Here is a 12,857-nt window from a genome sequence, read left to right as displayed (position 1 = left end):
GGGGTGTCTTTATCTATTCAAAATCTCACTTGCTCAATAGTTTAACCCACAAACCAACATTCTGTTAAGCTCCTCAGGATACGAGTTGTTATGATCCCACCACATCAGTTATGGCTCCCTCTTCTTCGCCACGTCATTTTCCTCTGACTGTCGATTCTGTTGACAGTTTATTAGGTGATCTGTTGACTCCATTCATTCCGCCAGAACGGATTCTTCATGAGGTTTTAGTGTGTAACCGAATCTAACATACACAGACTAATAACTAAATCTGTTCATGCCTTTACCAATAACTCAATCCAAAAATAAAGCCTAGATGAGACATTTTGGACGTTCAGGAGTATTTTTTTCCCCAGATTGACCCTAAAATATTACTTCACAAGAAGTGGTCACTTTTGTGATTGACCTTGTATTGAAATCTTTTAATGATAAAAAAGTTTTAAATGATTATTTTACTGATGGAACATTTTGTAAAGAATTAAATAAAATTACTAATTTACAATTGTGTTTAATTTAGTGCAAAAACAATGAAGGTTATTAAAATTGAGTACAATTAAATATGCTATTCCGTCTAAAATCTGAAAAAAAAAATAGAAAATGATCTCTCAGGTCTTCATATTGTATAGCAGGAAAAAATCCTGAGGGGAGTTGCTTAGAGACATTAAGAATACTTCTCTAAAACTGAATTTGAGCTGCAACTGTTTAAAGTCTCCTCCTTGAGGCACATAAAAAGTTTAAATGTGTATCTGAACAAGTTAAAATATATTTAATCGTAAATATTTGACCTGCGTTGACTTTGGCGATTTGTCAAAGTCTAAGCTAGAGATAATGCAAAGTTGCACCTTTTATAGCATCGCATATCAGCTCCGTAATAATGTAATACAATTCACTATATTGAGCCATGGTTTGCTTTTCCCAGTGTAACATTATAACTCCTGAGAATAGGTTTTCCCCTTTATTCTGGCAACAAACAGGTGTTAAGATGTTAAAACACCAAACTGAAACCTTTTATAACTCCTATTCGGGGATTCTGCAAGTGTTCACACTTAGGTAATCTTCCCATAAGTGTTTGCTCATCCAATGCATTACCTCTAATTATATGAAACTGCTGCCACATGCTGCTAGTGAATACTCTGTCCATTAAATATATTTCTTTAATCAATGTGTAGTGGTGATACGCGCTGGGTGTATATGTCGTGTGCCAGCGCGTATGTACGGGTGTGTGTGTGGTGACGCGCGCTGACGGGGAGGAGCAGGCGTCAGTGCGCGGGTGGGGGTAGTGCTGCTGATTGGCTGTGTGCCGGTGACGCGCCCAGAGGGAGTGATCGGGTAGCAGCGCGGTGTGATTGGTCGGAGAGTGGAAACACGCGCTGAGCGGAACCGGATCGTGGGGATAGCGCGTGGGGATTGGGTAACGGAGGAGCGGTGCCGACGTTGAGGTCCGCATCCGCTCCGTCTCCCGGGAAGAAGGGGTATATAAGGTGATGCACAGAGGAGCAAGGGGCAGAAGTGGAACCATCTAAGAATGAAGACGAAGGTGTAGAGATAGAGCCCGGAGAGGAGAGTAATGGAGAGTAGAAGAGAGTAAGGTATAGTGTGTAGCCAGCGAGAGAGAAAGGTCTACACGAGCTGAGTAATGTATAGTGTGTAGCCAGCGAGATAGAACGGTCTACACGAGCTGAGTAATGTATAGTGTGTAGCCAGCGAGATAGAACGGTCTACACGAGCTGAGTAATGTATAGTGTGTAGCCAGCGAGATAGAACGGTCTACACGAGCTGAGTAATGTATAGTGTGTAGCCAGCGAGATAGAACGGTCTACACGAGCTGAGTAATGTATAGTGTGTAGCCAGCGAGATAGAACGGTCTACACGAGCTGAGTAATGTGTAGTGTGTAGCCAGCGAGAGAGAACGGTCTGCACGAGCCGAGTATGCATACGGTGTAGCCAGCGAGAGAGAACGGTCTGCACGAGCCGAGTATGCATACGGTGTAGCCAGCGAGAGAGAGGCAAAGTCTACACGAGGCGAGAGAGGAGAGTGTAGCAGAGGCGCAGAGTCTACACGAGGCGAGAGAGGAGTGTAGCCGAGGCGCGGAGTCTACACGAGGCACAGAGAGCCGGCAGCACAGAATCCTGAGTCAAGAGAAGTGCGGTGTGAAGAAGAGAGGCCACGCGTTGTATTGTTACAAGTCAAGATTTAATAAAAGAAGTGTGTTCCCGTCAAGGAGTTTCCTGCCGTCATTTTCCAATACTTCATCTGGCGTCAGAAGTGAAACGGGCTTCCAAGTATGGAGACGAGGAAGACCCGTAGGACCCACGGGATTGACCGCGAGGAAGACCTGGACGACTCGGAGCCGCTGGTGGCGGGGGGTGAGGAAGAGGACTTGCCCACGCTGCAGGGTCCGTCGACGGCGCCGGCCGAGCGACCGGGGACAGACGCCGGGCTTCGTGAGGCGCACTCCCGACTGGCGGAGCTGCTGCTCGCCGCCGCGTCCATCTTGGCGGAGATCAGCTCGTCGGGAGGAGCGGGGACGGTGGGGGACATTTTACAAGGTCGCCCCGCAGATTCCCGCCAAAACGAATGGGGGATTCCCGCCATTGCGCCTGGGCCTACTTTTGGCGGGAACGGCGAGCGCCACGTGGTGGTGGGTTCCCAAGCGCGCGCATCGACGTCATCAGCGCGCGAGGGGGTCCGCCATCTTACGTCTGCTGCTGGAGCCGCCATCTTAGACACCGACGGACAGGCGGAGAGGAACCACGAGGCGGATGACTTCATTTTTCAGCAGCGCCTGCCCACGTTGTCAGCCTTCAAGGCGGAAGGCGGAGACTGGGGCCAATTTCAGCGAAGGTTTTTGGCGCATCAAGAGATGTCAGCGTGGTCCGATGCTACGGCGCTGCGGGCATTGCCCGCCATGCTGGACGACGATGCGCTCGCGGCCTTCAGGGCTGCACGGAAGTCGGACCGCTCCACGCTGAAGGATGCGCTGGGTTTGTTGGCCAGGGTCTACGGGCCTCCCTCTACATGCCGCCATCAGTTCTACGCAAGACGGAAAGCGGCCACGGAGACCGCGCTGGCCTATCGCACGGCGTTGCTGGCTCTTGCTGATGCTGCGTTCCCTCGGATGGACGAGGAGGGCCAAGACGCGATGGTTTTGGAGCAGCTGCTCAAGTTGGCGCAGGACCTGGGGGTCCCTATCAACACAGCTGACGACATTGATATTTCTTCTTTGAGAGTCGCCACGAGTATTCAAGCGCACGAGGCCCTACAACGGAAGCAAGGCGTTGGTTGCAACGCTGCTGTCGTCGCAGCCCCGGGGTTGGTGGTCGCCGAACCCCAAGTCGTCAGCCCACGAGAGGAGGCGTTCGCCACGGGACGGCCAGGGGACTGGAGGCCGGGGGCCCGGTCGCCTCTGCGATCGGGCCGAAAGTCGGAGCAACCAAGATCTACTCCGACCCTCGTCACGTGCTATAACTGCGGCCTCCGGGGCCACGTGGCGTCCGGGTGCCGCGCTCCGCGGCAGCGCGCCATGGGAGCTCGGCTGGACGACGACCGAGAGCCCAAGTCATCTCTACAATCCCCGGCAAGTCGCGGCACCTCACACGCTCGGCCTGTTTATTCGGCACACATGGGACGCCGCGTTGCGGCGGAGGAGGGCCGGTTAAGGTTCGGGGATTCGGTTCGGCGAGGGGGGTTCGGCCGGGACCAGGGAGACATTGAATGGGCGGAATTGGGGCATAGAATTGTGGCTGCTTCGGCGGGTTCGTCCGTTGTTACGGGATCTATTGATGGGGTTGAGATTAGGGTGTTAGTGGACACGGGGGCATCGGCAACTATTATATCGGACCTCATTTATAATATTCTTCCAGTCCAATGTCGTCCGCTGCTTCCAGTGGATGTGCCATTTTACGCCGCTAATGGGGGATCGTTGGGCATTATCGGTCAGGTTAGGGCGTCCATTTGCATTGGAGATATCAAATTATCGGGACCCGTTTTCGTTTCGTCTTCTTTGGCAGTTCCGTGTCTTTTGGGCACTGACTTTTTGGCTAAAATGCCCATTAAAATTCTTATCGATCAACGATGCATTGAACTGCCATCGGGTCGCCGGATTTCATTTTTGACGGGCCCTACTGACATTCGGACGGCGTGCGCTACGATACAAGCGGTGGCGACGCAGACAGTGCAAGTGCCCCCGGGTTCACAGATGTTGATTCCCCTCCGGTTGCGAAAACCATGGGTGAGGGAGGCTTCGGGACAGAGTATGCTTTTGGGTCCTTCTAACAAGGCTGTCGGGGGTCTTGATTTATCGGTGGCTCACACTTTGGTGCGGGCTGACAGGGATCCGTTTGTGATGGTTTTGAACGCGGGGTCGCGACCAGCTGTCATCCCGCAGGGCACCGTGCTGGCTCACGCGGCGCAGGTTCCTGGGGATGATGGGTTGGTTGCGCAGGTGGGCTCGAGCCCCGCGCGGAACGTTGAGCCAAGGGAAGACCTTGAGTGGGTCCATTCGTTATGTGCCGCCTCGGACGATTTGTCGGCGGCGCAGTTGGGTGCGCTGCGCGAGTTGCTCATTGAATTCTCTGATGTATTCAGTAAACATAAGTATGACATTGGGTGCACGGATTTGTTGCACCATCACATTGAAACGGGCGATGCGGCGCCGGTCAGGCTAAATCCCTTCCGACTGAGTCCCGTGGAGAAGGAACATGTTCAGTCGGCTGTTAACGATATGCTAGAAGCCGATATTATTTCACCCTCCTCTAGCCCGTGGGGAGCGCCTATTGTGCTGGTTAAGAAGCAGGACGGGTCCCTGCGATTCTGCGTTGATTTCCGTCGCCTGAATAAGATCTCTGTGGCTGACGCGTATCCGCTCCCCAGGATGGATGAGTCCCTCGATGCATTGTCTGGTGCGCGATATTTTTCGACTCTTGATTTGTTATCGGGGTTTTGGCAGTTGCCGCTCGACGAAGAGTCGAAACCTAAGACAGCATTTCGGACTCCAGGGGGGCTGTTCCAGTTTAACCGGTTACCCATGGGACTTCACTCCTCTCCAGCGACGTTTCAGCGACTTATGGAGCTGGTTTTGTCGGGCTTGCAGTGGGATACATGCTTGATTTATATGGACGATGTCATTGTTTTCAGTAAAACGTTTGAGGAACACCTCCGGCGATTGAGAGGGGTGTTCTTGCGAATGCGATCGGCTAAGTTGAAATTTAAACCGGCCAAATGTCACCTCCTTCGTAGGTCCGTTAGATACTTGGGTCACATTGTCGATTCTTCGGGGATCTCCACCGATCCCGCGAAGACGGATTGTGTCGGTTCGTGGCCGACACCTACGTCCGTTTCCGACGTGCGTAGTTTCATCGGGTTTGCTTCTTATTATCGGCGGTTCGTTGAGCACTTCGCCACTATTGCAAAACCCTTGCACGCTCTAACGGCGAAGGGAGTGAAGTTCAAATGGGGACCGGAGGAGGAGGCCGCGTTTCGCTCCCTCCGGGACGCCTTGGTGGGTGCCCCACCCTTGTGTTATCCCGATTTTGCCAGTCCCTTTTTGCTGGACACGGATGCTAGCAACACGGGCATTGGGGGGGTGCTATCCCAAGTCGTTGGGGGTGTCGAAAGAGTTGTCGCCTACGGTAGTAGGGTGTTGTCTCCGGCGGAGCAGCGCTACTGTGTCACCCGTCGCGAGCTGCTTGCCATTGTTTTTTTTGTGCAGCAGTTTAGGCCATATCTGTATGGTCGTCACTTTACAGTCCGAACGGACCACGCGGCGCTACAGTATTCATTGAGGGTCGCCCAGCCCTCGGGCCAGTTGTCGCGTTGGTTGGAAGTCCTCCAGGACTATCAGTTTACGACTACGTACCGTAAGGGGTTGCGACACACGAATGCCGATTGCTTGTCGCGGTTGTTGCCTTGTGATGAATGCGCGTGTTTGTCGGGATCGGCGCGCTGTAAACCGACGCTTGTGGGGGAGATGGGGGCACTGGCTGCGACAGCGGGCGCACCGAGTGGGGATGATTCCACTGCCTCTCAGGGTCGGGACTCGCTGCTCTCGCTGTCGCTCAGCGAATGGGGCCGCCTCCAGATGGCGGACAGCTCGCTGCTAGCATTGCGCCGCAAGGTTGGGGGTCCCGAGGGGGACCAGGAGCGTACCGGCTCCTATGTACTTGAGCGGGGCGTGTTATTGAAATGGGACAGTTTGTCCCGGCGGAACGCACTCGTGGTGCCTTCCGCTGTGAGGGGGAGGGTTGTCTTGGCGGCACACGAACGCCTCTTGCACTTGGGAGTTAACAAGACGCTTGCCCTGCTTCAGCGTGACTATTACTGGCCGGGAATGGGAAGTGATGTGGTGCATATTCTGAAGGGGTGCGTTGAGTGCGCCAGGCGTAAACCACCGGCCGTGGCAGCTAATCCACCGCTGCAATCTATTCAGGTCTCGCGTACCAACGAGCTCGTTGCACTCGATATTTTGGGGCCCTTCCCAGTCACGCCGAGAGGGAATAAATATTTGTTAGTGGGGGTCGAATACTTTACCCGATGGCCTATGGCGTGGCCTCTCGCTAACCAGTCGGCAGCGGCTGTGACGGATGCCTTCGTCCAGGGCTATGTCCTGGACAAGGGGGCTCCCGAACGCCTGCTGACCGACCAAGGTAAAAATTTTTCGAGTAAATTGTTGCAAGAGGTGTGCGATCTGTTGGGTACCAAGAAGGTGCGTACCTCCCCGTACCACCCGCAGACTGACGGGATGGTGGAGAGACTCCACAAAACCTTGACTTCCATGCTGTGCCAGCAGGTGTGCGAGGCACATGTAGATTGGGACCTGCAGGTCCCGGGAGTCCTTGCCGCGTATAGAATGGCCCCCCATGCAGCTACGGGGTTTTCCCCATTCTATTTGATGTACGGTCGGGAAGCTGACCCGCCAATAGAAACGCAACTTGGCCTGTCCGCTCCACGAACTAATTCTAATTTGGCAGAACATATTAAGTTTAATATTCATAAGCTGACAGAGGCGAGGGAGGCCGCACGGCTTAATTCGCGGGCTCGCCAAATTGCTAATGAACGGTTGCGGGCACGGAAGGTGTCCATGCACGAATGGAAACCAGGTGACAGGGCCTGGCTGCATTGCCCTCAGGCACCCTTGGCTACGTCGCCTAAATTGTTGAGACCGTGGAGGGGACCCGTGGAGGTCGTGCGCGTTGCACGGCCCCAGTGCGTTCAGATAAAGTGGGGAAAGCGCCGGTGGTACGTTCACCCCTCCCGACTGAAACCGTTCTCGCCTCCATATGGCCTCCCCTTGTGTCGTGATGGCCGGGCGTGTGACGTGACCGGCGACCCAGAGGGGGAAATGTCTCTGCCTGATCCACACGTATTGTCGCCTGATCTGCTCCCAGGTGTCTCGGAACTGACAGCTGCCGATCACCGGCGGCCGGATCTCCGCGGCGGGGCCGGCCCTTTCAGGCCCGTTCCGCGCCGTCTGGAGCGGCCGGAACCGCCGGACGGTCGTCAGTGTCCCGCCCCATACGATGGACCAGCCAGACGGACTCGTGCCAGGTCGTGCTACTTTGCATGACCTGCCTCGTGAGGAGTCGGGGCAGTTGGAGCGCCTCGTCACTGCGTGTAGTCGCAGGGACGTGGGGCGCGTTCGTTTCGAATTTGCTCGTATCGTGTTATTGTTGACTTTTCGCGTTCATTGTCAATCTGTACATAGTTATTCTTGTTGTTGTTGTTGTTGTGTTATGTTACGGGGCACACTCGGGGGGTTATGGGGTTTTTTTTTGTTGGTTGTCGTTTTATCGTCGTGGTTGGTTGTTGTTAGCAGCCGGGCCGGCTGCGAGCTATGTGGGAGGGGGTGATGTAGTGGTGATACGCGCTGGGTGTATATGTCGTGTGCCAGCGCGTATGTACGGGTGTGTGTGTGGTGACGCGCGCTGACGGGGAGGAGCAGGCGTCAGTGCGCGGGTGGGGGTAGTGCTGCTGATTGGCTGTGTGCCGGTGACGCGCCCAGAGGGAGTGATCGGGTAGCAGCGCGGTGTGATTGGTCGGAGAGTGGAAACACGCGCTGAGCGGAACCGGATCGTGGGGATAGCGCGTGGGGATTGGGTAACGGAGGAGCGGTGCCGACGTTGAGGTCCGCATCCGCTCCGTCTCCCGGGAAGAAGGGGTATATAAGGTGATGCACAGAGGAGCAAGGGGCAGAAGTGGAACCATCTAAGAATGAAGACGAAGGTGTAGAGATAGAGCCCGGAGAGGAGAGTAATGGAGAGTAGAAGAGAGTAAGGTATAGTGTGTAGCCAGCGAGAGAGAAAGGTCTACACGAGCTGAGTAATGTATAGTGTGTAGCCAGCGAGATAGAACGGTCTACACGAGCTGAGTAATGTATAGTGTGTAGCCAGCGAGATAGAACGGTCTACACGAGCTGAGTAATGTATAGTGTGTAGCCAGCGAGATAGAACGGTCTACACGAGCTGAGTAATGTATAGTGTGTAGCCAGCGAGATAGAACGGTCTACACGAGCTGAGTAATGTATAGTGTGTAGCCAGCGAGATAGAACGGTCTACACGAGCTGAGTAATGTGTAGTGTGTAGCCAGCGAGAGAGAACGGTCTGCACGAGCCGAGTATGCATACGGTGTAGCCAGCGAGAGAGAACGGTCTGCACGAGCCGAGTATGCATACGGTGTAGCCAGCGAGAGAGAGGCAAAGTCTACACGAGGCGAGAGAGGAGAGTGTAGCAGAGGCGCAGAGTCTACACGAGGCGAGAGAGGAGTGTAGCCGAGGCGCGGAGTCTACACGAGGCACAGAGAGCCGGCAGCACAGAATCCTGAGTCAAGAGAAGTGCGGTGTGAAGAAGAGAGGCCACGCGTTGTATTGTTACAAGTCAAGATTTAATAAAAGAAGTGTGTTCCCGTCAAGGAGTTTCCTGCCGTCATTTTCCAATACTTCAAATGTATTATGGAAACCACTGGTGACACATATGGCAGACACATATGCCCACCTGGGATGCCTTCTTGCTGCCAGGGAGATTGATAATCAAAGTCTTTCCTCGGATCCCACACACCGGCCTACAGAGGGATGACATGAAAAGTTGTCACCACTCGCACACCCACACCAACGATGCAGAAAGAAAATCACAATTACACTTTGCTTTTGTTATGTTGTGGCTAAAACCACCAGTAATGTACAGCATTATAATAAACGCAATAAAGCACAAGTCGGAGTAAAAATCTTTGCCACTATCACAACGTGGTTTGACGAGTGCTCAGGTGGTCTAATCAAACTTGTCAAAGGGTTGAGCTCAGGGGCCTGAGACGGTTTGGACAGGTTTGTATACTCTAGCTAATCGAGGTGCATGACCAAGTCTGTGCGTGAGCTTCCCATTGTTTGATTAAGGAGAAGTGAAAGCAGCCACTGATCGAATAAATGTGGTGGGCTATACCCAGTGAGGCCTATATAAGGGATAACCTACAAAAGAGCCACATAACTTGGTTGCAGCTGGTGATTCTGTCTGCTTTGCTGGTGGGTTGGTGAACACCACTCGTTGGTCTTCAAAAGATGCAAGGACTCTTTCTAACGTAGCCTGTAGTTTTAAATGACTTCTTTACATGTGTAAGGACAGTAGGGGCCTGGTGGCCGTGGTTAATAATTGACGCACAGGGAACAGACAGGGTCACATAAGGATAGCACGGGACCTAATTGGTCGTAAATAATAATTGAGACAATGACAGACAGGCCCAGATGAGGTTCGAGAGAGTTCAGGAAAAGGGGTGTGGCCGGGCCCAGGAGTGGGATAAAAGCCAGCATGGAGCAGGGCTCTGGGCTGCTGTGGGGGAATCAAGAAACCGTCGTCTTCATCATCTTGGATCGGGCACCTTATAGTCTTGGAAGGCTAGAGTTACATATTGTATCCGTGACTGCTACGAGTCCAATCCTATGTAGTCAGCCAACTACATAGGGAGCGTCGCGTAAAGTCACAGAAGTTACCCAGCTGTATATAGTCACCTCGCGGTTACCCGTTAAAATATCAGTGAGTCGGCGGACTTTATTCATGAATAAATATATATAACAAGACGGTGTCTCTGAGAGCTACATTACACGTGTATAGGTTATAAAGCATTTGTTTGGAGACAAACAGTACAATAGAGAGATGAAAATGGAAAAATGTGTAGGCCTATGGAGCTACTGTTAAAGTTGCGTGATATATATTGGGACTCATAAGGTCAATGTGCGATATCTATAGGGCATATCGCCCTGTAGTGACCTTGTAGGAAAATAAAAATCATTTTGTACAGCGTCATGCATGCAAACTGTATCCCAAATTCGCTGATGCAGTCTTTGTTTTGATATCGAGAGTAAGGGGCTGACGTGCGTGAATTAGAACATGAGTTGTGGAAGGGGTGACAGAATATCAAAGAAGAATATACATTAACCCAGTATAGTGCTAGACTGTTCATAATATATTGTAAAATTATGTTTTACCCAGTGTGTGGAGCTGGGTGGAAGTGAGGAGACTGGTTGCTTTGAACCTGAGGGTGAACAAAATCCAGACCTTGGACCGTAGAAATGCCAGGATAATGGGTGTTTTTTCATAAGTCGACAAGATTTGAGATTACGATTTTGAGAGAACCGAGTGTTTTTATGAGATAATGGTTGGGATATTCTGCAAGTTTGTTTTCTGTACCCTTGTCTTCTGCCCTAAGTTGACTCATGTCTTTTTAATGAATTTTAAATGTGGCTTGGCTTTAACATAAGCACTGGGCCATCCGTGCAACAAAACATTTTACAATATACGTACCTTGAGAGCATAGCCAAGGGCGTTATGCTGAGGGAACCCATTAGCATCGCCACAGCCATGCCTGGAGCCTCGCGCTCAATCACATCCCGTGTGGCCTTGAACGCAGTAAAGACAAATCGACAACCTTTATTCTCTGGCCACAACAATTCTATCTGCCGAATGTGTCTTCATGTGACATTCTGAACAATCGCCCTTGAGTTACCATGAAATTGTCTCCCATGTTCAGACACGCACGGGAGCAATGCTTATTTCCATGAGCCGCCCTGAGCGCATGGTTTAAACTCCACATTCCTGTGGTTGGTATTCGTCACTCCACAGGACTTTCACCGATTTTACATTGCGTTGCTCATTTTCTTGACACCAAAAAAACTGGGCTGAGTCGATCTTCTACCTGCACATTAACTCTCAACCTTCGGATTTGTTGAACATTATAACCAAAGCGCTCCTGTGGAATCTAAACCTGTTCAAAAAATGTTAAAGTTCAAAACCCCAAAAATCGTCCTAATATCTGATGGTCATTTCTTCCAACAATCAAATTTTATTTTCTTTCAGAGATGGGATAAGCGAACCAGATATCTCTGACCAGAGATATCTGGTTTGCTAGGTTATTTAATTTAGTGTGTTCTTTCTCCCTCTCTCCTAATGTTCAAGCCTGTGTACTTTACTACGCGTTCTTCGTACTCATTGACATGTTAATTTTTTCTATAACCCCTCCCTCTCTCTGCCTCCGCCCCCCTCTGTCTATTTAAGGCCACTCCACAGAGACGATCGCCCTCTCTGTACCTGTGTTACTCTCTCTATGTATCTTGGTGATATCTGTCTGCTTATATGTCTGTCTATAGTTTTCTGGTTAGATTTTTTGTTGCTATTTCATTTATACCTGATGATGATTGCTTGTGTTGCAATCGAAACGTCGTATGCTATTATTTAATCTATAGTAGTAACTAATAACTCTATAGCAGTATCTAGTGACTGTAACAGTATCTGCTGACTCTATAGTCATATCTACGCACTCTGCAGCAGTATATACTGAATGTAGTGGAATCTACTGACTGTAGTATTATATACTCTACAGTAGTAACTAGTAACTACTGACTCTGCAGTAGTATCTAATGACTATAGTAGTACCTACTGAATCTCTAGTAGTATCTATTGACGCTACAGTAGTATCTACTGACTATAGTAGTAACTACTAACTCCATAGTAGTATCTGCAGACTCTATAGTAGTATTTGCAGACTCTATAGTAGTATTTGCAGACTTTCGATTTAAAGCTTTCGTGACTGCAGGGATTCATCTTCTTGGTTCTTTCGGTAAAGTCACGTAGAAGGTAAGTAATAAAATAATAAAAATAAACAACCCAGCTTATATATATGCTACAAGCACGTGTGCTGTTTCATTCAGACGCTGTCGCCTCGACAGACCTGGTTTCACCTGAGGACGGCTGCTTGCGTTGTGGCCGAAACGTCGTGAAAATTATATTATTATGTTTTATTTTTATTATTTTATTACTTCCCTTCTACGTGACTTTACCGAAAGAACCAAGAAGATATTTGCAGACGCTATAGCAATATCTGCTGACCATAGCAGTATCTACTGACTCTATAGTCGTATCTACCTACTCTGCAGCAGTATATACTGACTATAGTGGTATCTACTGACTGTCGTATTATCTACTGACTATAGTAGTATTACCAACTATATTAGTAACTACTGACTCTACAGTAGTATCTACCGACTCTATAATCGTATCTATTGACTCTATAGTAGTATCGAGTGACTCTACAGTAGTTTCTACTGAATGCAGTAATATCTACCGACTATAATAGTATATATCGACTCTTTATCAGTATCTACCGACTATACAGTAGTAACTACTGACTCTATAGTAGTATCCACTGACTATAGTAGTAACTACCAACTCAATAGCAGTTTCGACTATAACTACAGCAGAATATACTGACTAGTATCCACTATCACCACAGTAGTATATACTGACTATATAGTAGTAGCTACTCTCACTACAGTCGTATATACTGACTATAGTAGTATCTACTATCACTACAGTAGTATATA

At 50.2% G+C, this 12,857-nt stretch overlaps 1 protein-coding gene across 1 annotated transcript in view; it reads right to left on the bottom strand.

Annotated features, from left to right (window-relative positions):
- The window catches only part of LOC144933377 (gephyrin-like), an 82,526-nt gene that overhangs the window by 44,943 nt on the left and 24,726 nt on the right, over positions 1-12,857 (bottom strand). The window contains exons 5-6 of the mRNA XM_078858079.1: positions 10,783-10,877; positions 8,986-9,052 (exon numbers count right to left, since the gene is read on the bottom strand). Coding sequence (XP_078714205.1) covers positions 8,986-9,052; positions 10,783-10,877 — 162 coding nt within the window. The remainder of the gene's footprint in view (positions 1-8,985; positions 9,053-10,782; positions 10,878-12,857) is intronic.

The sequence above is a fragment of the Lampetra fluviatilis genome, chromosome 7 (genome assembly GCF_964198595.1).
Source record: "Lampetra fluviatilis chromosome 7, kcLamFluv1.1, whole genome shotgun sequence".
NCBI lineage: Eukaryota > Metazoa > Chordata > Hyperoartia > Petromyzontiformes > Petromyzontidae > Lampetra > Lampetra fluviatilis.
Note: the sequence above shows the minus strand (reverse complement) of the source record. Positions and strands in the feature narration are given on the sequence as shown.